A 27,377-nucleotide genomic window follows, 5' to 3' on the forward strand; every position below is an offset into this window, starting at 1 on the left:
CGCTTTTGTTCCTAGGGAATTCTGTTTGTTGCATAAACCACACTTTTTTTCTACACTGTGACTAATGACCTTCTCTTCTTCCTCGTTTCACACTTTTAAATTTTATTTTTAGAACTAGCAGTGCCGTCACTAATGTCAGTAGTCCTAGCGGTAACCAAATAAACCACTCTCGTTTCCTGTACTTTCAAAGTGTCGTGTCATTTAGAACTTGCATCCTGGTCTATTGCTCAGATAATACACCTGTTTTTTGGTAGACTAAACACATGCACACACTTCAAGGCAGTGAGTTGTTGGCAGTTGGTAGCATTCTCCGACGTTTGCTCTACTCGGTTTTTAAAGGGAAAGAAGGGATATTGTTAGGGTATCAAAAAAAAAAAAAAAACCTTCAAATTGCCATGGACAACTGCAGTGGAAAGAAGAGTCAAATAATTACCACATATTACCAGCATGAGCATATTTCATTTTTTCCCATCCATCATTGTGGCTGTTCTTTTCTGTAAAATATTTGCTGCCTCCTGAGGGCACCTTTAATGAATGCAGCTGGCATGCAAGGCTTTCAAACGAAGACATTTCATTCTTATCATCTATGGCTTAGCGTTTTGCTTTTAACGTGGCCCACTGCAGTGCATTAGATATTAATCATATGTTTTGTTACTTGATTACACAGTGCAAGCCTTAGATAGGCTAAGTTCTGGGAAAGATGTAAAAGAGTCTATCCAGGCAAAATCAGAAGTGCATATTGCTTCCCCCTTTGCAAAGAAGGAAACTCAAGTGTATGTAAAAGAAATTAAGTCCAAGCAGGAGGCGTCACGGGAAATGGTTGTGCAGGCCTTTGAACACCTTTCTGGAACTTCTACTGTGAAAGCTGAGATTGGGAAGGAAGGAGAAAGCTTCAGTGCCACAGCCATTACTCAGAAGTCAGAAAGCGCCACGGTATCTGCAACCTCCATTCAAGTGCTGAGAGAGGCGCCCCCAAAGATTCTTCTGAAACTTCATGATCTCACTGTGAGATGCGGCGATACTGCTCAGTTTATGTGCGCTTTGGAAAGCGAAAACTTCTCGGAGGTTTTGTGGTCCCACGAGGGAGAAACGTTACAGGAATCTGAACGAATAAGGCTGTCACAAAATGGAAGCGTTCTCTTCCTCACTATAAGCAATGTCCAGCTTTTAGATCAAGGACTGTACAGCTGTACTGTTCGTAACGACTATGGAGAAGTAACAACAACTGCTATACTAACCGTAGAAGGTGGTTATCTGATTTTTAACATTATGTGATGTTACTTCATTTCATCCTCATCATCACTGCCTATAGCTCCTGTGCTAGTATTTAATTTAGAATTACAGTTTTGAGTTCCATTTCCCCCAACCCTCTACATTTCGGGCTCTATTCATAAAGTAACCACATGCACAGGTACTCTGTGTGATTTGCTAGTAAAGTAGGAACCATACCTTTCCCTGGCAAGTTACAGAGGTATCGGGTTCATCTCCAAAAGCAAGGACTAGTCAATTTGCAGTGAAATACTGAAGCAATTTGGAAGTTTCCTATAGGATCAAAGAGAAGTACAAGAAGTTGTTTACAATTATTTCTCCTTTACTGGCTGTTAATTTTTGTGAAAGCTTTTTTTAAAAAACAACAACAGCTATGTAGTCTAACTTTTAATTTTGGCTATTCTAGTTTACAAAGGGTTTTATGCAGATATTGACTGCCATTAACAGAACCATTCTCTGAATGCCCTTTTCCACCCATACCAGTTTTCTTTTAAAATTGGAATTTTGCATCTTTTTTTCATTCTTTTATTGACCACAACAATTTGTTACGGTTAAGGCAAAGAAACTCCCACATGTCATGTGCCTTGCTTTTCCTTGTCCAACACCAGATGATGAAGGTGCCACAAATGTTTTTACCTATAGTCCTCTCTTGTGTTTAAGCAATGAAGACTAAGAATTGACTTTTGGTTTTCTTCTCATGGCATGGAAATAGCTGCACGATTAGCACACAGAAGAGTAGGAACAACAACTTGAACCCCAAACAGTGCCAAATATCCTGCTTTTACAAACTGGTGGATTTCCTGACTTTTCTACACATCACTGAAAAGCATTGCAGCTGCAGCTGCCTTGTAGGCTATGCAGAAGAAGCCTTGACTAAAACTGAAGATGTCCTTGTAAAAATTACTGTGGGCCAATCCTATTTCCTCTGATGTCAGTGACGCAAATCCTGTGGATCTAATTGCACCTTCTATTTAACCTGGCATGAATAGAGCCCTTAAATGTGGAACAGGATAGTATAAAAGACTGAAAATTCAATTGTTTTTTGCACTAACACGCTGAACATTCCTTTTACCATACTAATGGCTTTTATATACATATATAATTGCTGAGTATAGATTTTTTTTTTTTTTGCTGCAAAACATCTAATCTTATCCTAACTTTATTCTTGCCTAGCTAAAGAAGCACAAGCCAGAACAGTAACAAAAATTACCCTTGAATCAGATACTAAAAGCATTAAAACAAGCAAAGAGTCTCAGATTAAAACAGCCTATGAATATAAACAAGAGTCTTCCACGGAAACGACGAGCGTGACAATATCTACAGCTCAAAAAGCACAAGAAGCTGAGAAACTGAGGATCAGAGACTACTACCCTGATGTTGTGCCGTGCGAAGACATCGCCGAAACTGGTGCCACAGTACCAGTCTTCCTTGAAACTCTGCCCCCAGAAAGCTTTGTCAAAGAAGGAGATAATGTCTCGCTGTTCTGTGTAATCAAGGGGTTCCCTACACCTTGTGTCATCTGGCTGTATAACCAGCTAATAGTTGAGGATTCTGCATTGTGCTCTTTGAGGCACGATGGCCCACTGTGCAGTTTAAACTTACTGAAAGTTAAGGAGAATCAGAGGGGTATATACAAGTGCAGAATAGTTAATTCTGCGGGACAAGCCGAGTGCAGCACACATCTGAGAGTGACAGGTTGGCAACTGCATGTTCCTTCCATATACTCCTCTTGCGTACCGTCGTTGAAACCTGTTCAATCCACAGTCCGTGATATAATGAAGCGGCTGTGGATTGTTGAATATTTTCCTCATGGTGTTAAAGGCATGTTAAAGGCATGTTGAATTAGAAAAAGAAAGAGAGGGAGAGGGTGGGGAGAGGGAAAGGCTCCATTAAAATGCTGTGGGGGAAAATCCCCAATACTTTAGCATCCTCCCACTATTTGTTTTCAACTTATCAGGCACTTCCTGGCATGTATGTGTATGTATGTATGTATGTATGTATGTATGTGTGGTTTTTTCCTCCCCCTATCAATGCATCATTTTTATTTTCTTCTCTTGCAACATTCAACTCGCTTTCCATTAAATCACACTTTTATTTTTATTACAGCCCTGGAAAGAGTTCTGCAGGAGAAGATAGAACAACAGATTGAAATGGAAGTGAAAGGTACAGTCGCACACAAACGTTTATATGGAAAGGAAGGTTTAGCATAAAAAAAACCCCAGTAACCCCTTTGAAAAGCTGATACGTATGACCAAGAAAGCAAAACATATTCTGAAGCATATCTGAATATGCCGCATGTTTTGTTTTAATATGCTCAGGATAACCTGCATTATTACAAAAAGGATACAAGTTTTAAAGTCCATTTAAAACTTTTCATTTTCACAGATTTGCCCGTCTTTACTTTCACATCGTGCTATGCAGCTGGTTGCAAAAGCTTTTCTTTCGTATACCTTCTTGTAATGCATGGGACAATTTTAGACTGAATTGCTTCGGATGGTTTCAGAACACATTAGTCCTCTAACATGAATGAGTTGGTCAAAAACCATGGGCTGGCATCTGATTAAGATGCAACACTTTGCAAGATGGGAAAGGGGCCTGTTTCCATTGTTGCCCTCCCATTTCATGAACATGATATTAATTCTCCTTTATGGAAATTCTTACACTGGCTTGCAGATAGCATAGTTGGGCCATGTTGCTTGCTTTCTTTCCTTTTTTCTTTTTTTGCATAACATTGTGAAGTTAGCAGCTGTATTAGTTCGAATAAACGCCTTCTCATTTTGTTTTAGCAAATTACTTACAGTTGATTTTTTTTTCATATCTTTGAAAAATATCTTTTCTATTGTTTGACCATTTTAACCCACAATCAAAGGGATCAGAAAGGGCGTTTATTCTACTGTCTGCAAGTCAGGTAAGATTCCCCTCCCCTTCTTTGCAAAGAAGAAATGCAAAAAAAAAAAAATTACAAAAAAATAAAAAGCTTTTCAGGCAGTAAAACATGCACCCACAGGAACATGTCATTTTGAGATTCATTTTGCTTGTTGATGAAGAAATTTCCGCAGTTGGAAGAAAGAACCGACAGCGAACGATTTTCGTGTCAGAATCTTTAAAACAGAGCAAGGCGTTGCGTTTATTCGAACAAATATGGTGAGTGAATTTTTTTTTAATGGATTTGTGATGAATCTGTTGCATGCTCATTATTTAATTTCATTTATAGCTATTTCATTTCTTTTCATTTTTTTTCCCAACTGTGTGATTGAAAGGACGGAGTACGCTGTAATGTAATGGTATTCTTTTGCAGAACTGTTCTTCGGTGAAGAGCCAGAATATGCAGAAAACCCAGCTGGCAAACAGGCTGCTTCTGCTGATTCCGTAGATCTTCCGCAACATGGATCTCTCCCGGATCTGAAGGGCACAAGTGGAATGTCATTTATGCATTCCTGGCCTGAGAAACAGAAACCTTCTTTCACACAAAAGTTAAAGTATCGGTCTGTTATGGCTGGAGAGCCAGTTGTTTTCCAGTGCAAATTGAGTGCCCTTCCTTTGCCCCAAATAACATGGTACCATAACAACAGGCAAATCCCCCAAAGTCTGCGAAGGCGAATAAAGAGTGAGAGCTGCATGGATATGCACAGCTCCAGTCTAGAGGTAAAAGAAGTTCAGGAAAGGGACTCAGGGAGTTACAAGGTTTTTGCTATTAACAGTGAGGGTTCAGCTGAGTCCACTGCTTCATTGTTGGTAGCACATGGTGACAAACAAAATGCCAAATACCTAGAGTTTTTGAGACAGTCAGAGAGTACTTGTGAACGTATAGAGCATCTGGTGCAGAAAAGGAGTGGCGATAGGCTCAAAGTTGATCTGCGGTGTATTGGTTCTCCGTTTGATAAGAAGCAGGAAACCGAGAAAGCGCTGAGAGCTTTTTCTCCTACCAAAGGGATGGTGAGGACCATAAGCTTTGAAAGCCTCTCGTCCTTAAGAAAAGGATTTGTATACGATAAGGATTGGGTAAGAAACAGGCGTGCAGGTAGGTGGTGTAGTGAGGGAGAGGCTTTGCTTGACGAGGAAACAAAAGTAAAGTTGCAGCGACTTCGCGAGGCAAAAAAAGCCATGCTGGAAAAGAAAAAAGTGCTTCTATCACAGGGATCGACAGAGGAACACCTTCCCTCTGCGAAAATTGTAGGAATTGGGAATAAAAGAGGCCCGTTGGCTCGTTCAATCTGTGCAGCATCTCATGTAGAGACAAAGGGACTTGCTTTCCAAACTATAGAGCAGATTAATGAAAAGGCCATGTTACCGACAGTGTCAGGCACTAAAGAAGTTACGGTAGGAAGTTCTAGCAGGCAGCTTGAGAAAACATCAGAAAAATTTCAGGTTAGAATGGAACGGATCCTGGGCCTTCCTGGGCCTCCTCAGATTCTCCAGGATTTTCCTGATAAAAGCAATAGGGGAGGAATGTTCCGGAGACAGGAGGTAGTAGCCTCTAAAGGGAACGTGAAGCCACAAGTTCCAGAAACAGATCCAAAGGCAATCGGGAACACAAGATGGATGCACCATACTTATACCCATGGAAAATCAGAAGAAGCAAGAATGGATACTCAAGACTTCAAGGCGACAAAAACCATTAAGAAAAACCCCTCTCCCCTGGTATATGTACTTTTGACTGATGATGTCAGTGAGAGAGAGAAGGATGATGTCAGTGTGAGAGAGAAAGATGATGTCAGTGAGAGAGGGAAACCTGACATGATGATGTCTGATACAATCACATTGAACATTAATGAACCTGTGCCTGTTTTTGAGATCAGGGAAATGAGCAAAACTGTAGAAACGGCAATGTCAGTAAACAAATGCTCCCTTGAAACCGAAGAGTCTGTGTTGACTGAGGTCACTGAAACAGAAACGGAGATAACAGAACCACCTGACAAATTGGTGATGCCTCTTCCGAAATATCTGGAGCCATGCCCCCCTTTCTTTGTTCATGAAATTGAATCACAAGAAGTAAGCGAAGGAGAGAGCTGTATTTTTAATTGTGATTTCCAAGGCCATCCACAGGTCACTGTCACTTGGTATAACAATGACAAGCCGCTGTCACGTAACCAAGAATGTAACATCAGAACCACAGAAAATAGTTCTACACTGACATTCTCCACCATTGTCCGTGATCAGGAAGGCTCCATTACTTGTGTGATATTTAACCAGCATGGGACTGCTACAACTTCAGGAACGCTAAAATTGAAAGGAAAGGAAAAGCCTGAATTTGAACCATTCAGTATATGTAAAGTTGAGCTTTCACCAGACTATGCAGAAGAGGAAGAGGAACTCAGTTTGGCATTTGAGTATTCAAAAAAAGATGAACCTGATTTAAGTATGGATGGCAGAGCCACTCTCCTGCCTCCACAGATTAACCTGCCCAGACCTTGCATTTCTGATCCAGATCTGCTTTCACTTCCTGTGGAAATAAAAATAACTGCTCCAACCCCAACTCCAGAACAAGATGAAGAATTTAAAGAATTAACTCAGTTTGTTGAGTTTGTGCCTGAAGAACCCCCTGAAGAACAAACTTCTGCAGGACTAAAGCATAAGTTTAAATTTTCATTTGATGTGGCTCATGAACCCCCCAAAATCTTAAAAGAAATTCAACAACATGTTAGATGTAGAGAAGGGGATTCGGTGGTACTTGAATGCTTAATATCTGCAGAACCACTGCCAATTGTAACATGGCTGCAGAATGATGGGATTTTAATCCCCACTGAAAAGTTTTACTTTGAGGAGGGAGATGGCGTTTATAGGTTGCACGTTTGCAAGGTTTCCATATCTGATGCTGGCACGTACAAATGTGTTGCCGAAAACAAAGCTGGCATAGTCGAAACTGTTTGTTATCTTTCAGTTGATCCCACCTTGGAAATATTTTCGGATGAAACTGAGCTCAAAGCTGTCGAAAGCCAAGTCAGAGGAACTCAGGACCAGATTGCAAAAGAACATTTGGGGAGTTATTTTGAATCCTCAGTAGGACTTACGGAAAGTAGTTTTAGCGATAAAGCATATTCTGTAAGCCAGCAGTTCCACAGTGTTAGTAAACTGGATTTCGGAGGGGAAGAAACAGGTAGACCAGCCCAGGAAATGGAATCCCAGCTGCCAAATTATCTAAATGATGTAATGAAGTCTCTACTTGCTGATGAAAGTGAACACCCACATTTCCAGATCTGGGAGCAAAAAGAAGTATATAAAGAGATGGAGTCAAATGCAAAAGAAGAACAAAGGGTAGCCAGTATTTCAGAAATTTTAGCAGACACTCCACTTGTTGAGGAATTTAGAGATACAGCTGCTGAGCAAGCCAAAGTAGAAAGCACATATAAACACGCAGCCATGGAAATATCATCAAGCTGTCAATTTGAAATGGTTGTAGAGAGTCATAAGGAAAGAGAGAGGTCAGTTACAGGAGAAGACATTTCTGTAAGTCATGATGTAAAAGATGAAGGGAAAGCTGTAAGAGACATATTTGAGAAGATGCAGAAGATTTCTAAAGATCAGGAATTCACACTAGCATATCTGGAACCAGAATCGGAGAGTCTTCAGTATGGACCAACTCAAGGTATATCACACAAGGAAATACCTTCAAGTGAGGTAATCACAGACATACCATTTAAGGAAGTTAAAGAACAAATCTGCACTTTTGAGCAGGAGTTAAGTGCAAAAGAATCTATGGATCATAGGTTTTCCACACTGCTGCAAGAAGACAGTGATATCCATGAGAAGGATCAATGTTTTACTGATATATTAAGCAAGAATTCTCAGGATCAGTCAGCCATAGAAGAGAGAAGTATGTTACATCTGCAAAATATAAACAATGAACTCCAAAGTGCACCTAAGGAAGAACAACTTGACAGTGAGGTTGTAAACAAAGAAAATCTGCAGGAGGCAGTAGCCAATGAACACCAAGAACTGTTCAGAGTAGAAAAAGAGCAAGCATTCAGAAGTTCTATCTCTGACAAAGAGAAAGACACTTTGATCCATGAGGAAAAGTTCACTAGCTTTGGTGAGGGGAAAGAGAAGGAAATCCATTGTGGTGAAGAATTGGTAGGAAAAGCAGATGTAAGTGTGCCTGAATTTGTATTTGATTTAAAACAAATGCTTACTATTGAAGACAACGTAGATAAGAATGCTCAAGAACAAACTGAAACTCAGGAACTCATAGGCCCAAGCTCAATTGATGGCAAACTTGATATCTCACTTGATGGAATGCCGGTTCATGCAGATACAGAAACTGCTGATGAACAACAAAACAGACTTAAGTCAGAGGAAGTGTATGCCAAAGAAAAATGTTTGGTTTCTGAAATAATACAAGCTAATACAAACAAAATCACAGAATCAGCACAAATCGGCATATCAGCTCTAGAACAAAGATTGGATTCTAGTCAAGGTATTTCTAAAGAGGGTGAACTTGTAAAGGAAGCAAATTATGCCCAAGAAGATGCATTATGCCTAGAGAAGGAAGAATTTGGTTTACATCCAGCTTCCTTAGGCACAGAAACTGTTGTTGAGGAACGAGAGGAAATCGTTATCAAAGAACTTTCAGATTTTGAAAGAACAGACCTAGGCAAGATAATAGAAAGTGCAGAAGTAGACACATCAGCTGAGAGTTATAGCCAGGATATCAACAAAGAGAAGGAACTGGGAGAAGGAATATTTGATTTAAAACAACTTTCTCTGCATGTAGAAAATGATAGTCAAAACCAGGACAATGTCCTTGTGAAAGCTCTGCATTCCGGTTCTGAAGAAATGAAACTAGATGTCAACAAAACCCCAGAGATTGTACAATCTCCCACTTTGTTTCTAGAGCAAGGAAGAGCTTCTCAACAAGAGCTTTCCCAAGATACTGAACCAGTAAAGACAGAATATAGTTTCAAGGAAGCTATCTTATCCTTTGAAGAAGAATTTCCCTCCAAACAATCTAATTATAACATAGAAATTGTTGTTCAAAAGGAAGTTCGCATTGAGGAAAAACAGACTCATGAAAAGGATCAAGATTCTGTTTTTACTGTTCCAGACATAGAAATTATTGGGGGAAAATATGTTAAAACTGAATATTCAGTTGCTGAAAGCCTGGAAACTGACGTGGCTGAACATGCACACAAAAAATCGGATTTAGAGGTTTCTAAAGTAAATGAAACTATAAAGGAAAAAAGTGCTGCACTGCAACAATCATTACCCCCTAAAAATGGCATTTTTGACTTAAAGCAAGCTTACTCAGATATAGAAAAAAATAGCCACCTACCAGAGACAGAAGAAACATACTTAAAAAACCTCTATTCCGCTTCTGAAGGAGTTCAGGCTGATACACAGAGTACCATGGAAAATGCACCTCAAATAATGCATTCTTGCCAAAAAGATTCCTTCTCTTTGAAAACCATGATGGAAGAAGATAATGTTCAGGAACGTATATCCCCAGAAAACAAAGACATTGATTTAAAATTAGCTTTTCTGAATCTAGAAAGTGTTGATCAACAGCAAAAAGAGAAGTTGCCACAGGGGCAAATACCTCTCAAATTCCTGTATTCTGCTTCAGAGGAAATGGAAGCCTTTCAAGGGCAGCAGTTGAAATCCACTGAAAGCAATGTCCTCTACAAGAGCAGCAACCACAAAGAATGCACCCTGTCCCCAGGGAAAGAACTACAAACACAAGAGCAAATGTTTGATCTGAAAGCACATGCTGCATCTTTATCACAAGGCTTTTCATTGAAGGAGGCTGAAACATTACCAGAGAAAGAAGTGGGTTCCTTTAATCTGAGGTCTGCTTTTGAGACCGTGGGTACAGAGACAGAGAGTTTCATAAAACAGCTACAGAAGGCAAGCGTACCAGAGGAAGGAGTTTCTCTAAGTGAGGAACTTCGTCAGAGCTATAAGGCGCGGCTGGAGGGAGATAATTCCCTAGAACAAAAATTACAAGCGGAAGCAGAGCTGACAGTGACACAAATACTGAAGAAGGCCTTAGAAACGATTAGCCTTTCTACTGAACAGGAGCCTGCTACAAATCGGCATTGCGATCAGGAGGGGAAAATTTCTGAGGAGGAAGTGCTTAGGATGCCAGATGAAGCCTTTCTGTGGGGGCAGCCAGAACCCATCCCTCTCAGTCAGTATTTTCAAAACCAAGTGAAAGAAACTGGTGTCCTCGAAGCGGATAGTTTCATATCTGATTTGAAGAAAGCTGCACATGGAAAGAAGCCTCAAAGCGTTCATGAAACAGGGGGAGAAAAGACACGTGCTACTGAGCAAACCATTATCAAAGCGAGGAGTTCTTCCACTGAGGGGGCTACTGATATCAAGAAGCCTTTTGATAGTCAAATAATGCCTGACAAACAACCATCATCACACAGCTCAGCCAAGGAACCCTCGTTGACCCAGTTCCTTCTTTCCTTAAAAGATGAATCACTTATAAGCCAGGGAGGTGTGACAGGAGAATGTGAAACTACTGAATTCATGAATCCTCCTCTAGGAAATCTAACTGAAGGGGCTACCAAAGAAAGTACTCTTCATGCTCAAGAACCTCCTCCTCCTCATGAAGGAGCAGATTTCTCTCTTACAAAATATTTGCTTGCTGCCAGAGAACAGGAGATCCCAGTTGTCAGAGAGAGCTCATCCAGGACTCTGACCAGGGAGGGATCTATCACATCCTTGGAGGTTGAAGATGTTACATTTAGCACCGTTTATGATTATTACAAGCAACAGCAAGAACTGACCCGCCCTTTTTCTCCTGAGTCAGAAATGTCTATTGATATTGACAGCATGAGCGGAGACGAAATGGGAGAGGCTGAGGGATTCTACACACCACCGTCGTCAGTGGATAATTTTGAATCTCCCATGTCTTTTGAGTCTTATCACACACCAATTGGCAACCCGGAACGATATTCTACACCTTCAGAGGAACGATACTCTACACCATCAGAGGAGCGATATTCTACACCGTCAGAGGAGCGATATTCTACACCATCAGAGGAGCGATATTCTACACCATCAGAGGAGCGATATTCTACACCATCTGCAGAGTCGAACAGAGCTTCAATGAGGTCTCCTGCAAATCTAGTGAGGGGAAGTACCCCACCAGAACATTACCAAACACCCCGTGGCTCTCGTTTGCAACACAGGAGCTCTTCTCTCGAAGAGCTACGTGCTGAAATGTTCGGTACACCTTGTGAAGCATTGGAACCAAAGGGAAACGAAATTCCCCCTGCATTTATTAAGCCATTGACTAAAAGAAAAATCTATGAGAACACCACATTGCGTTTTATTGCCGAGGTCATAGGGATTCCCATACCTGATGTGAAATGGTATAGAAATAAGTCATTGCTTGAGCAAGATGAAAGGGTCAAAATACAAAAAGAAGGTGATGTTTGTATCTTAGAAATCCGCAACATTCAAAAAACAGATGGAGGGGAATATATGTGCCATGCAATAAATATCATAGGCGAATCCAAGAATATCGCACAAGTACAAGTGTTACCCCATGATGGAAGAGCTTTGGCTCTTCCTCCTCCAGTAACTCATCAACATGTTATAGAGTTTGATATAGAACAAGGGTCAGCGTCACGAACACCTTCGCCTCAGGAAATTCTCCTGGAAGTAGAGCTGGATGAAACTGAGATTAAGGAATGTGAGAAGCAAGTGAAAATAGCCACTATTCCTGAACTCACTTCTGATAATCAAAGTATGATTGTGTCTCTTGATGTTCTCCCTTTATCTCTGGTGGAACACACAACGGCTTCTTTTGGGAAAGAGAACAAAGATGTTACAATTGACTTTGAAGTCACCGAGATGCCTCCACGCTTTACCACCCCTGTCTTTGACATAGAGGTTCCAGAAAAATCTGAGGCATTGTTTCATTGTACAGTCGCGGGCTGTCCTACCCCAGTAGTGCAGTGGTTTAAGGCAAATCAGTGCATTTCTTCAGATGCTTTGAAGTACACTGTTAGAAGTGAGAATGGAAGTCATAGTCTTAAAATTCAGAATGTACAGCATTCTGATAGTGGCATGTATTTGTGTAAGGCTGTTAATGCTGTTGGAGAAGCTATATGCAGGTGCTTGTTAGCTGTAACCGAGGGCCAAGGGGCTCTTGCAGTGACCAATGATGGAAGTCAGGCAGATTTAAGTTTGGATAGCACTAGTGGTAGGCCTCAAAAGATTGATTTGCTTGTTGATAATACTATCCAAAATGGCAACCAGACGGAAATAGAGCTGGAGTTTGAGTTTGAAGGTGACACTGATGATTCTCAGAAAGCTGTTAAATTGGTAGCTGTTACAGAACAGGAGCAGGAAGAGGAAGGAGAAGCATGTGTAAGTATTAACTTTGATGTATTTGCTGAACCATCCAAAGAAGAGCAGATTGAATTTAAAGGTGAGAGCACAGACAGCTGCAGCTTTGAATTTCAAGTTACAGAAGCACCTCCAAAGTTTATGAAACATATTTCTGATTGTGCTTCTTTCAAGGGTACCTCTGCAAGTTTCCAGTGTTTAGTAGTTGGTTCTCCAAAACCGGCAATAAGCTGGTTTAAAAATGGGGCGTTGATTCATGAAGAGAGATACTGTGTGGAGGAAAGTCAGGAAGGTTGTCACAGTCTGACTATAAGAAGCTTAGTCCAAACTGATGAAGGCGAGTATAAGTGTGTAGCAACCAACAAAGCAGGGACTGCCTATAGCAGTGCTTCGTTAACAATCTGCTGAACGTTCTGCTTTCAAAATGTATGTATTCTTAAAGAGACAGCACATTTGCACCGCATTTAGAGATCCATCCTGGTAGACTATGTAGCAGTAATTTTGATGCTTCTTGTTATTTGAAGCAACCTTATGAGTGGGATTCACTGGCCCCTCCCCAAGGCTCTCCCTACTGGGAACTACTGTGGAGATGAAGTGATGCTTAGCTCTTATTACAGGCTAAGCTTCACTCAAAGCGAGTTCCATTGATCCCAACACCGTACGCATCCTTGTAATGATATCATTGTAATTGTCACCCACATGTGTACATCATCTTTGTCTGATACATGTAAATATGATTGTTTTATTTAAAAGGTGCATTCACATTTTTGTTAAGAGGGTCTTGAAATATTTGATACCCCCTTTTTTTCTTATAACTGACTTTTTTGGAATTGTACTTTATATGCACACTGAATTTTAAACGCAGTACCAGAAAAAAAATGAGGATTTCCCTCTCGCAATGTTGTATCAGAAAATAACATTCTCTCTTGAACAGATCCTGAAATCATATGTTATTTCTCTCCCACTGAAGTAACTGAGACTTATGTTGATCTCATTCCAATTCAAATGAAGAGTATTAACATGACACCAGTTGAAATACCCTGATTCAAAGAGAATCAGAGACCAAATTGGCCCGTTTGGGTTTTCTGTCACAGTGGAGATTGCAGAAAAAACTTTCAGATTTATTTTTCTTTTACCAAGTTAAAACTACCTGTTAACTAGAGAAAAAGCAATGCAAAACAGGCAAATATGCTAATGTGAACCTAGCATAAATAAAATATATTGAAATTAAACTTCTTAGAGATGGTTACACTTTAGGTGGGTCAATTAATCTCTAGCAATGGATAAAATGAAACAGAACCCTGAAATCCATCTCAAGCCAAGGCCTTGATAGCCAACATTTTTTTCAAAATACAATTCTTTATCGAGGGATATTCATGTTATTCTGTTACAGCAAAATAGTAGTCTTGCGAACCTTCAAAGGCTAGCAAATTTATTATGTCACATTCACACAAAAAATATACCATAATAAATTTGATAGTCTTTCAAGTATCATAAAACTCTTTGCTGTTTTTAAACTTCTGTCATCATAGACTAGAAGAAGTATGAATTTAAAACCATGTTTTTCAGTATATGAACAGACATGAATATTGTCCACTGTACAAATTTCATTCAGTAAAATGTTTTGTGCTGTGGTTGCATGCAAGCTTAGCTGGGACCAAATCCCATTGGAGACAATGGGGTTTTACTCCTGAGTAAACATGCCTAGGTTTGGGACTCTAAGGCTGCAGTTCCAGACCCTATATGTCTGAGAGAAAACCTAAATCAACGCAATGGGGCTTACCTCCAAGTTGATCTGTATCATAGGAGCCAACTCCTAGGGGCTGAGCTCCTTTCGCCCTCCCGTATGTTATTTGAGGGGGTTGGTGGCTCTTCAAAGTTGATGGGCATTGCCATTTAAATGGGCGGGTGTGCCATGTCTTGTGATCAATTATGTGGGGTGAGGCTTACCTACCCCCTCAATATTTTATTCAAGATGGCACCCCTGATCCGTATAGGACTTCACTCCCTGTGTATATGAAAAAAAGAAAAAGAAAATACATAGGTAATCTAGTCACTATTGTGATCAGCACCAAAAGCACATTCTCTAACTCTGACATATTGATAAATGAGAATAGCCTTTTAACACTAGAAAAGAATACACCACTTGACTCTGAGACAGCTACCTTTAAATATGAAACTGTACTTTTGAGAGTTCCTGCTTTATATTATTTTCAACACTGATATTTAAAAGAAGCATGATAATTTATACTTAAATAAATTGGTGCATTTATATTCTCAGTTGTGCACATGCATGCTCTTATTTCTATATTTATGTGCTCAGTCTTTCATCAAAAATCTGTGGCTTTAGGCTCCACATAATCCCAAAACTGATGCTATATTACTAGGAATTGCTGAAGTTCCCAAATATGTTAGAATTACTCTTCAAAATATAGAGCAGGTCATGTAAAAAAAAAAAGAGACACCCTGTAAATATGCCCGCCCCATACCATCGACTTTTATCTGTGGTTCTCATCACAGAATCTTACATTGGGCAAAGACAGAAGCTTTGCTTCGAAACGCAGAGCTACTTGCCCGAGACATGCATAACATGTTTTGTCAAATAGCTTGGGTGATCTGTGGAAGGCAGCCTGTATGGCTCCTTTATCACAGGATCCTCAGAACGGAAATCTCGCCGCCACTGATTTCAAAATTACAAGTTTGATTCTGTTTCCAGCCAAGCCATTTTCAGTCTCAGTTGACTAGAAATTTCAAACAGTTTAGACACCTGGTAACATACTAGGCATTTATATGTAAAAACTAAGGAAAGAAGTAAAAGGGGGGGAGGGTGTTTCCTTTTGGAAACACTAAACTGATACAATGGATATCACAGGGTATTTCAGCACTCTCAACGTGCTGACAGTAGGCATTAAAATAATTTGCATGGCAGTTAAAATGTTTCAATAGTGTAAGAGTATAAGAGAAATGAAATTTCTGATCCAACATTGAGCTGGGTAGAAATTGCTCATAGCATTGTGTCCATTGTCATTCCCGATATAGTTGACTAGCAGTTTTGGAGCAAATGAAGTGCAGCTATCCCAGCATATATGAGAAAAGGCATTGAATGTATTATATGGTCTGATGCTATCAGAAAGCCCACAGAAGTTCAGCCACCATATCTGACCTTTCACACTCACTTCCAGCTTGTAGTATCTTTGCATTCACTTTATCTGTGGCCTGATCCTGTAAATCCAAACCGTTGGTTACGGTCAAAATCATGGCCAAGCAGTTGTGATGAAAGCAAAGACTGGCAGCTACACCTGTAGCATTGCATGCAACTATGCCCTACTCAGAGTTGACCCATTTAAATTAATGGATGTAATTTAGTCATACCCATTAATTTCAGTTGGCTCTAAGTAGGACTAATGTTGGCTACAATTCCCATCTTCCAAAGCTAGCATTTAAGCTATACACTTTTCCAGTATCAACTCAGATGTCTTTTTTCATAGTTACAGGGTATTTTAAAAAAAAAGAGGAACGAAAGAGCTTTATTTGTTCATATTTGATGTTACATTTTAAATGTCAATGTATATATTGTTTTAATAAAAGTTCAAAATACAGTACTCGACTTTGGTTTCGTATTCTTCATTGAGCATACATTGATGAATTAATTATCGACCTTTAAACAATGGTGGTATGTATGTGAAGGTCATAACCTTTATGCCCATCCTTCTAGACATATGAAACTAGAAACACATAATTTTTTCTAGAGTTGAACAGAGGGTGGGATGTTGGGAAAGTTCTCTTTGTAACTGTCAAACAAAGAACAGTTAACTTACTCTGGCATTTAAATTTAAAAGCATGTACCAGTCATTTGCACACATGCTCAATTAATCATGAGTAGACAGCTGCAGTGTTCTAACAGAGTACTTTAAATGTTTGTAGGGGAAATGTAATGTTGCATACCTGCAGTTTAAAGCCCCAAATGTATAGAGGCCTCCCTAGAACCTTGAAGGTACAGAAGACTCCCATGGTTCTCTGTGACAGAGACAAAGAAAATTCTGTGCTGCCAGGGATTCTTCCCCCCCCCCCTAGTTTTTAGGTAGAGCTATATCATTTGATTGATTGATTGATTGATTTAAATTTGTATACCGCCCTATGCCTGCAGGTCTCAGGGCAGTTACAACATAATATCACAATAATATAAAAACACAAAATACATAATAAAAAAAGAAACAGAAAATATCTTTATTGCACCACTTGACCTGGAAGTAATAGCTGTATAGTCCTCCTCATATCATAGTTTAACCATTTGTGGATCTTAATTGCCATTTTAGAAAAAGGGAGGAATTTGTAGTATTTAGTGTGGCAAAATTGAGTGGTTTTGTAAAAGTCCCGAAAACATGTCCGCCTCCATACCATCAACTTTATCTGTGGTTATCATTGCAGAATCTTACATAGGGCAAAGACGAAAGCTTTGCTTCGAAACACTGAGCTGCTTTGTTTTGTAGTTTTGTAGAATTTGTAGTATTAAGTGTGGCAAAAGTGAGGGCATGGATTAGGAAGTCAATATCTAACTGATCCATGCCCCCATTGGAAAGGGCATAAGAAAGGATGGCAACCAATTGGTGGGGAAAGCCAAATTGTTTCCTGACTGCTTGTCTGCCTGGCACAGTGTATGTGGACCATTTGTGGACCACAGAGCAGCCTTAGGTCTTCTGATCAAGAGCTGAGAACCACGTGGCCTCTGAGTATTAAGAAGATGAATGTTTTCCTTCCAGAGGAAGGCTATACTACCTAGGATACCTTATATGATCAAATACCTCTGGGTAGAGAAAGAAACACTGGCACTATCAATACTGAACCATATGGTTGATGGTCCGACTTGGCACAAAATAGTTGTCTGTGTCTTTGACTTGGAACTAATTTTTGCTGGCTGAGCTCTAGAACATCCTGCCTTAGGGCTAATATTGTATTTTAATATTCTGTTGGAAGCCACCCAGAATGGCTGGGGAAACCCAGCCAGATGGGTGGGGTATAAATAAATTATTATTATTTCCAACACCATAATTCTATGTTTCTACTGAATGGCATGAAGTGGAGTGCATTAGTTGTGCTTGACTGTTTAATTCAGTTGAAATGAATGGGATTTATGGTTCATTGATTTCAATGGGACTTAAGCATCAACCCCCCCCCCCGGATTGGTGCTGTATAATCAGTAGCACCATTTCAGTGAATACCTTTTATTTCACTTACCATCCTACACCTCAGACCACATTACTTTTTCAGATATAAAACAGCCCCATAAAGCAAATCCAATAAGAATAATTGTTGAATCTACCTCCAGGTGTTAAGTGTACTTTAAGTCACACAAAAAATACGTAGAAGATTATATACCAGTGTAAAAAATTATTACAGGTTTAATATTTATTATTGTGTGATATGTTACTGAATCCCTAACCCAATTAATATTCTCTTTATGACTTTATGACTTGGAGTGAGATTTCCTTTTCCATTAATAGAAGGGTTCCTTTCTTCTGCAGAAGTTTCTCTGTTCCAATAGAGGATCCCGCTGACAGAAAATGTGAGAGATAATTTTTGTGGATGCCTCCTTCCCCTTGCATTCTCATGCCACAGGAGGGTTCCCCAAATTTGCCAGAGCAAATTTTCAGGGGGATGCAGGGTGAAGCAGCAAAATTTTCCTTTTCTTCCTTCTGTCAGCAGGAACACCCCATCATGAGCATTCAGCTCATGGATCTGCAGTACCAATTTTTTTAAGGGAGTATTTAAATCATCAAACATTTATTGCAGACTCTTGTATCTTCCAGATCAACTTTCCTCAGCCTGGTATCCTCCATATTTCTGAGGCTCTCAGTTCCCATCTTCCCTGACCGACAGCCATACTGGTTGGAGCAGATGGAAATTGTAGTCCAAAACATCTGTAGAATAGCAGGAGAGGGAAGACTGCCCTTGATGGGGAACTTGTGGCCCTCCAGACTTTGCTAGATTTCAATTCCCATCAGTCCCAGCCACAATGGCTAATGTTCTAGAATGATGGGAGCTGTGATTTTGCTTTTTTAGTACTAATGGAAAAGTGAACATCTGAGTCTGTCTATACATATTAAACACCAACCCATATATCTGAGATGTATTATGCCTTCAGTTTATATGCAGATATTCCCCAATATTCATGCACTGATTAAATGGGAAATTGTACCTTGGTACTTGGTTCCCAAACAAATCAACTCCCAAACGCCGCAAACCTGAAAAGTGTACTGGGTTACAAATGTTTTTCGGAAGCCTAATGTCCGATGTGACAGACAAGTGGCTTCCGATTGGCTCTTCTGATTGCAAGAGCCAATCAGACGCTGTGCCTTGGAAATTGAACGTTTCGGAAATTGAATATCCTTCTGGAATGGATTACGTTCAACTTCTGAGGTATCACTGTATAAACTGAATCCTAAAATAATGTCCACCCTTTGATTCAAGGTATATTTTAAAATATATGAATGTTTTAATCATCTTGCAGCATTACGAAGTGTTGTCCTAACATGATAATTGATTGATAGTATCTGGTAGATACAAGATGAATTTTTCAAGAAAGCATTTTAGTAAAATGTAAATAATTTTTCCCCATACAGAGATTTCTAGCTCTATTATTGTGTCTTCTGAGGAAGAAAGAACTGAGAGTTACACCAGCGGCCTACAATTATGTGATAGAGATAAAACACTTGAACTCATGCCTGAAAATCCAGTTTATTCTAGCAGTTTAGAGGTGAAAAGGGAGAAGAGCAATGTCCCAACCTTCCTCAAGCATGTGTCAAATGTTGAAATAAGTTTAGGAGATTTAGCTAGACTTTCTGTTGTAGTTACTGGGGATCCAAAACCACAGATACAATGGTATTTCAATAGTGTTAAGCTGACATCATCTGCAGACTATAAGTTTGTGTTTGATGATGAAAACTATAGCCTCATTATTCTCTCCACAACATTTGACCATGAAGGGGAATATACTTGCATTGCTAGTAATATCCATGGAGAGACAGCCTGCTCTGCTTATCTGAAGGTCAATCCTAAGGGAGATGAAAGGGAACTGGAGGCAGAATTCACTGCAGAGAAGACAGGAAGTCCTCAACCTCCATATTTTGTTAGGAAGCTAGACCCTGTTCAGTGTGCTCAAGGTGCTCCTGCTGTGTTTGAGTACAAAGTGGCTGGGGATCCACCTCCAGAGATTCAGTGGTTTAGGGGAAACAACCAGATTTTCTCCTGTGCACGATACACTATCATTCATAATCGAGATGGTTCTGGGTCACTAATGGTGAATAACTGCCAGGGGGCCGATGGTGGCTTATACATCTGTAAGGGAATCAACCTCATAGGTGAAGCCTCTAGCAGTGCAGAACTTCTTGTTCTCTTAGACGTGCCTAGGGAGGCTCCATATAAGGAAAAGAAGAGTAAACAGAAAACACGCACCAAGTCATATAAAGAAACTGTAAGTGACGAGGCTACTGTCTCACGGATATATGCCGTTAAACTGCCTGGTGATGATAGGCACGATGGGCAGCATGTGATGTATACAATTGGAACTGAAGATAGGCATTCACTACATAGTGAAGAGGTAGATGTTTTGCAGGTGGCTTCCTACTCAACAGCTACTGTACAGCAGGAAGCCCTTCTGACCCAACAAGTAGCCTTGCTTGAGTCTCACAAAGTTGGAGAAATTGCAGATCCATCTTCTCAGACCAATGAAAAGGTGGCTTCTTCAGCTTTTACCACAGGTGAGGTGAAGGAGCACCCCGGTTTCCTAGAGCAACACTCTGAACCAATTCAAAGCCCACCAATAGTCGAATTGCCGGGTTCCTGGTGCCACCAAGTTTCTGACCTCTGTTTACCTGTTGTGGAGGAAATAAACCAAGAAGACAAAGAAAAGGGGCTGCAAACCAAGCTTCCAGAAATGGTCAGGCCAACATCAGCCATAGAGCAAACATCTCAGTTTGCCTCCATTCTATCTGAGGAGAAATATGTGGTAAGCCCCGGTGAGTCTGTTGTATTCTCAGTCCCAGGAGCTGAGGAAGTTATTGAAACCAGTGAGCCTAAACATGCAGTATGTGTTCCTAGAATTGAGGGCATCCAAGAATTGTCCAAGGAAAGTTCTTTGGCAGACCACACACACAAGTGGGAGAATATCACACCAGCTAAAGAACGAGGCAGCTTTTTTCAATCTGCTGTAGCAGCAGAACAATGCAAAATAAGTGAAGCTCATGCTGAGGCAATCGATTATGCTGATTCACCTGCAGAAGTTAGTCATACCCAAGAATCATCCAATGTATTACATGTGGCTATGATTGCCTCTGAACAGATGTTCCCCAAAGAGTCCGCCTTTGATGCAACCACTGCAGAGCAGCAGAAGGGCTCACTGGAACAGGGCAGGCTCGTCCAAACAGCTCTGGTTGCTGAAGAAAAGCAGCAGCTCTCTGATGAACACACTGAGGACCTTCCCAGGTTAGACTACACGGTGGTAGCAGAAATCCAAAGAGAGGGTGAAAAGCCACTGCATTTGCCTGTTGTACATGGACAAGGCTCGCTTCCTAGAGAAGAGCATTTTAATTCTGAGGTGCCCCTGGAAGATGAGGCACTGTCTAGGAAAAGCCCATGTTTGCTACACTGCTTAGTAACAGAAGAACAAGTCTCCACCTCTTGTGAAGATGCTAAGCACTTTCCTCCTCTGGCAGAGGCAGTTAGCATTCAGGTCACCCAGGAGCCCATTTCTGTGTTGCATCTCCAAATGAGCCAAACTGAGCAAGTGTTGCCTAAGGAAGGCATCTTGGCTGTACAAGAACCCGAACCCCAAAATGCTTTGCAGAAAGCTGAAATAATGCTCAAACGTTCTGTGGCGTCTGAGGAAAAAAACCAGATAGCTGTTGAGGCCCTAGAGGCTTTTCAGAGTGACATTGCTGGAGAATACCCTGTGGCTAAAGCAGAGCCTCAGCTTCGTAAGTGTCTGACCACTGTGGCTGAGGAGATGCTTCTGCCCAAAGAGGAAATCCTCCCCAAAGCAGGAAAAGAGCAGAAAGCTACCCTGAGGAAGGAAGACTTTCAACCAGTGATGCAGGTATCTGATGTGACTGAAGAGAGGGTCTTGGATGTAGGACATGCTGAGCCATTTGAGGCTGTTCAGCCCATGAGTTGTGAGGTGGTGTCTGAGCCCAGGGTGCCTTCAGAATCCACCTGCGTTGAGGAGCAAGGTGTTCCGATAGAGAGCATCGATCTCTTGGAAGCCACAGAGCAAGAATTTGCAGCCCGCATCCAAGAAGGTCAGTCAGTCAGGCTCCCATTGTTATTGGAGGAAAAACAGCCATTAAAGGAAGAGCACTTGGACAAGATCGCAAGGCCAGATGCTGAGAACGCAACAGCCCAAAAGCAACTGGGGCTGCTTATGGATGTGCCTGAAACATGGGAAAACAAAGTGCTTCGGAAAGAAGAAGAACTTGCAGCTGAGACTCCAGTATGTTGTAGCTTAGATATGAAGGCTCAGATCAGAAGGGCCCTGAAAGTAGCTCTGACAAATGAACAGCACTTATTTCCATTGGATGCTTTCGATGATATTGAGAGCGTTCAATTGAAGACTGTAACAGTGATCAAAGAATCTCAACATGCAACATGCACTTGCCTTATAATCTTGGAAAGTTCCAATACTGCAGAAATAACTCTCTCTCTAGATGGAATATATTCTCAGACAGCTGATTTCAAAAGTGAATTGCAAGCTGCTGTTCACTCTATTATTTATGAAGAGAAACATGTTCTGACAGCAGAGGAACCCAGTGCCATAGCAGAACCTAAACACCACAAGTTGCTTACTTCTTGTTCACCTTCCAAACTAATGCAGTCTGCTACTGTAACTGAGACACCTGTTCAGCAACAATCTGTCAGTAATATTATTGGTTCACCCGAGCTACATCATGCTTACCTGAGTACTGAATCAGAAATACAGGAGGAGCAACTTGTGTCTATTCAAGAAGTCCAAACTATTGCTCTCAGTGAGCACATTAAAGATGTAGGTACAACCACACTCACCCTTGATATTCCTGTAGCAGCAGCCCCAGTTGAGAGGTTAATAGATGCTCTAAAAGTGAAAGAGAGAAAGGAAGAACTTTTTGAGGAAAATGAAGAGGAGGCACATGTAGTTAAGGCTAGCAAACAAGAAGACAGTCTAGCGAGCAGGGGTTGTCCCATCATGCGCCAAAGTTTTATAGACACTGTTGTTGAAGAAGGTGACAGCGTAAGTCTTACTTCCATTATAGAAAATGTTAAAGTGGTGAATTGGTATTTTGGGGATAAGCTGGTATCTTCAGGAAATGAGTTCAAGTGCTTGCAAGACCATGACACATACACACTAGTAATCAACCAAGCATTCAAGGAAGTGCATCAAGGAGAGTACACCTGTGAGGCTCTGAATGAAGGTGGAAAAACAACAGCAGCAGCGAAACTCACAGTTGTAAAAAGAGGTTGGAATATGGGGATAAAATATTGCTTTCCTATTTTCACTCATTTGCTAACTGAATAGAACACACATATACATATTTGTATCTCTAGTAGCATTTTGGATACAGATATAAGAAGTATATAAACTTCAGCTGTGCATCACCAAACTAATCACACTTTTTGTTTCCTCTTTAGAACTTTTATTTCTTTAAATATATTTCTTATTCACACCTTTTATTTGCATTTTGCACTTTTTGGTACTGAAACAAAATTAACTTTTGTTTCATGAATGATGATTGTAAAATAAAACTATTTGTATATTTCAGATTTTTTTTAAAAGAGTGCATGTCTTAGGAGCACTTTCATCCCCATATCCACAGAGCAACTTGGTTCACTTTTCCTTTTCATTGCTACAATAAAGATGCAATCCTGAACACGCTTACTAGGGCGGAAGCCCCACTGAGCACAGTGAGACTTGCTTCTGAGTAGACGTGCCAAGAGATTGCACAGCACGTTGTAGAAGTCATTGCACCATTCTAGCATAATGTCACACATTTCATGTTGAAAATGTTCTGGTACAACCTGGTATAATTTCATATATCATGTTGTTTGCATGCCTTTAGTAGTAAGTAGCACATCAGAGTATCTTCAGAGTTCCATTATGCACTGCAATGTATGTAGCCCTCTGGTAGACTGAGCACTGCTTTCGGTTTGCTTTCACCTCTGACAACCATTTTTCTTTACAGCCACTTTCCTTGGATAGCTCATGAAACCACACATCTCATTTCTGTTGGTCACTTTATTAACAGTGTTTTGGAATGTACACTTATAAGCACCATACATGCTATTAGTATTACAATATCCACATAAACATGGGTGGTTGTAACCACATTATTCTTTGACTTTTAACTTCAGTTGGACCCATACTGAGGAGAAGGCTGGAATCCCAAGAAGTCGCTGTGAACCACCTTGCCAAGTTCACCTGCGAGATCGAGATGGCGCCAGACGTACGGTTTCAATGGTACAGAGCCGGTCGGGAAATCTATGATGGCGACAAGTATACCATACACACCGCTAATTATACATCCACTCTTCAAATCCCGAGACCGCAAGTAGTTGACTGTGGTGAATACAGCTGCAAAGCTTCCAATAAGTATGGCAGCGTAAGCAGCAAAGCAACCTTAACGGTAACTGGTAAGTGTGAGACATGAACCCTGTGCTGCTTCCTTGTTAGGTAACTGAATGTGTTCACCATTAGTATGTGGTAAAATGCATCTAGGGCCAATAACAGACTAAGGATTTCCATTTCTGTGCATATAGAAATAGAAGAAAATACCAGGTATTTGGCCCCCAGGTTCAACATACATATCCAGGAGCAAAAAATATATTTTCATCGGAAGCTGAGTCAAAGAACAGATTTGTAATTATTGTATATTATTTCCGAACTCTTTTAAGCGTGGAGGAAAACTTACGAATAATAAAGGGGATACTCTAGTTCATTTCAGATGTGCACCATTTGGTATAAGCACACACACTACAAGCACCTTTCTCTAGTGATGGAAGAACTGCAGTTGGTGAAGGAGATTGTAGGCAAGAACTTCCACACTTAAAGCATTTCACTCGGGTTGGGAAGAGAGAAGAATGCAGCAATGGCATGGATTGTGCCCAGAGGCATTTGAAATGTTTTTTGATTCCGTCATATTCACCTATAAACATTCGCTCTTAAATGTCTTAAGCTTCTCAAAAAGATTATAGTATTAACTGAGTCGTCTGATCATGATCTTGCTGGGATGCAGTCGATTTTATTTACTCTTTGAGATCCATGCTTACAGACGTAGTGGGTGGTGGGAGCCATCTTGAAGTGAATAAAGGATACATAATGACATCACTCTTTTAAAAAGATCTCCCTAATCCTTTTTATTACTATAATAATTGCCTATATCTTTCATCTTACTGGAATCTGTATTGCTGGTTAATTCATGACATGCACTTCAAATCGTCACATGTAAACCTAATTTCATGACTAAATAACTCTTGCTAGATGGCTTTTAAAACTGCTCTTTTAGATAACAAATAACTCTTGCTAGATGGCTTTTAGAACTGCTAGATCATCCTAATGATTCACTGGATGTATTGAGTCTTGGGAATCTTTACTGCACATTATTTCTAGGCAATTTAATGTGTGTATATGGAGACAGCGTTTCTGTCTCCTTTCTTTGGTGCTGGGGTGTGGGGGAAAGGTTGCTGTATTGGCCAAGTCCATGTCAACTTTCCCCCCTTTCTTTTGCAGAAGCGTTTCCTCCAACCTTTCTAACCAGACCCGAATCTATTACTACTTTTGTGGGTAAGAGTGCCAGGTTCCTCTGCACAGTGGCAGGCACCCCCGTAATCGACACAGTGTGGCAGAAAGATGGTGCCGCAATTTCTTCCACAGAACATTGCAAGATTTCAGCTTCTGAGAATAAGCACAGTTTAGAGATTCCACGCCTCACCGTAAATGACAGGGGGGTATATACCTGCAAAGCCTCAAACAAATTTGGAGCAGACATCTGCCAGGCAGAAATAGCTGTCATTGATAAACCACGATTTGTCAAGGAACTGCAGTCTGTTCAGTCTGCAGTCAATAAGAAGATACATCTTGAATGCCAAGTGGATGAAGACAGGAAAGTCACAGTATCCTGGAGCAAGGATGGAACCCGAATACCTCCAGGCAAAGATTACAAGATTTGCTTTGAAGACAAGATAGCATCACTTGATATCCCTCTGTCTAAACTTAAAGATTCAGGAACATATGCATGCACTGCTGCAAATGAGGCTGGAAGTAGCTCTTCTTCAGCCACTGTAACAATCAGAGGTAAGGAAATTGTCGGTCTGCTAAACTTGGTGCCATTTATGTCCTTTTATTTATAGTAGTTGCGCTTCAAAGAGGAGCTGCCAGAGTCACTCCACGGGTTTAAGTGGGCCCCGGCCACGCTCCCACAGCGCCCTGAATGGCCACCTGGCCGGGTCACCCTCAATGTGACGCAGGACGCTATCCTGCACCATGCTGAGGCGGGGGTGGGGCCTGGTGGCCTGAGCGCAACCCGGTCCCACGTGGAACCGATTTGTTAGTTCCGAATAATGAAGAAGTGAGAGGTAACATTAAGAAGGAAAAAGCTAATCATAGCACATTTCTCCAAGTGTGGTGTGGTGTTTCTTTGTAAAAAGAAAAGCTACAATCTTTTTCACTCGTCTTTGTGTCTTTACTAAAGCTTATTGTCTGATTTCCTTAAATGTGCAAACTTTATTCCAGTGTTGACTAAAACTGTCATTTATTTATTTTTCCGTCCTAGGTGATTCTTTAGAGAAGTTCTGGTTACCATGATAAAAAGCAGAATTAAGAGCAATGGCAGGAATTGGAGTTTTGTCCTGGATAGATATCTGCATGCTTCTCAATAGCTTGTCTTTGTAATCGTCCTATCAAATCGGTCTTCTTAAGGTGTTATATTTCAGGCTTCTTTCTTTCTGAACTTTTCTTCTAGAGCCACCATCGTTCCTGAAGAAAGTGGACCCCTCTTACTTGTTGACTCCTGGAGAGTCAGCACACCTTCAGTGCAAAATCAAAGGGTCTCCTGAGATCCAGGTGACATGGTACAAAAATAACAAAGAAATTAGAGAGAGCGACACACAGAGGATGTCTTTTGCCAATAACGTGGCTGTGCTAGATATTACCAATGTGAAAGTTGATGACAGTGGAAGTTACTCATGTGAAGCAGCTAATGATGCTGGCAGTGACAGCTGTAGTACTGAGATTGTTGTCAAAGGTTTGTTCTTAAACCCAGGGATGCTTTCTTTTCAAGGTGCTCTGTTCTGTTGCAAGTGTACTATCGGTCACTAATTCTTTATTCATGCTTTGATGATTTTATAGAGCCTCCTACTTTCATCAAAACTCTTGAGCCGGGCGACATAGTGAGAGGAATGAATGCCACTCTTCATTGTGAGGTTTCTGGTACTGGACCGTTTGAAATCAGTTGGTTCAAAGACAGGAAACAAATTCGCAGTAGTAAAAAATACAGGTTGACTTCCCAAAAGTCTCTTATCTCTCTGGAGATTTCTTCATTTAATAGTGCAGATGTTGGTGAATACGAATGTTCCATAGCGAATGAAGTTGGAAAATGTGTTTGCAGTGCAACATATATACTTAAAGGTTAGTGAGCAAGTGAACAAACAAAACCTATTTTTAACATAGTGCAAAAGGAGAAAATAACTCTTTCGTGGAAACCAATTTTTCTTTTTTAGTTGTCTCCTTTCCTTTCCTTCTCTTTCTGTGTCTTGTTACATCTTGGAATCTTTTCTTATATTCTTGA

General features: G+C 40.6%; 3 protein-coding genes across 4 annotated transcripts in view; all 3 read left to right on the forward strand.

The window, feature by feature from the left end:
• The window catches only part of LOC310826909 (titin-like), a 288,837-nt gene that overhangs the window by 56,649 nt on the left and 204,811 nt on the right, over positions 1 to 27,377 (forward strand). Inside the window, exons 45-50 of one of the 2 annotated variants that reach the window (XM_083702293.1) lie at positions 3,376 to 3,432; positions 19,191 to 23,054; positions 23,947 to 24,225; positions 25,322 to 25,885; positions 26,553 to 26,834; positions 26,939 to 27,217. In XM_083702293.1, coding sequence (XP_083558419.1) covers positions 3,376 to 3,432; positions 19,191 to 23,054; positions 23,947 to 24,225; positions 25,322 to 25,885; positions 26,553 to 26,834; positions 26,939 to 27,217 — 5,325 coding nt within the window. The remainder of the gene's footprint in view (positions 1 to 3,375; positions 3,433 to 19,190; positions 23,055 to 23,946; positions 24,226 to 25,321; positions 25,886 to 26,552; positions 26,835 to 26,938; positions 27,218 to 27,377) is intronic. The other variant, XM_083702294.1, reaches the window with a different exon arrangement.
• Positions 10 to 3,110, forward strand: LOC310851799 (V-set and immunoglobulin domain-containing protein 10-like; the record flags this gene model as incomplete). The annotated part of the gene is made up of 2 exons (XM_083754481.1): positions 10 to 1,246; positions 2,443 to 3,110. Exons 1-2 carry the CDS (start codon positions 817 to 819, stop codon positions 3,108 to 3,110), a joined length of 1,098 nt encoding a protein of 365 aa, XP_083610607.1. The 5' UTR covers positions 10 to 816.
• On the forward strand, positions 3,783 to 16,172 carry LOC310827057 (uncharacterized protein). The gene is made up of 2 exons (XM_083702576.1): positions 3,783 to 4,413; positions 4,568 to 16,172. The coding sequence occupies exon 2, from the start codon at positions 4,690 to 4,692 to the stop codon at positions 12,976 to 12,978; it is 8,289 nt and encodes a 2,762-aa protein (XP_083558702.1). The 5' UTR covers positions 3,783 to 4,413; positions 4,568 to 4,689; the 3' UTR covers positions 12,979 to 16,172.

The sequence above is a fragment of the Podarcis gaigeae genome (genome assembly GCF_964106915.1).
Source record: "Podarcis gaigeae genome assembly, chromosome: 1".
NCBI classification, from domain to species: domain Eukaryota; kingdom Metazoa; phylum Chordata; class Lepidosauria; order Squamata; family Lacertidae; genus Podarcis; species Podarcis gaigeae.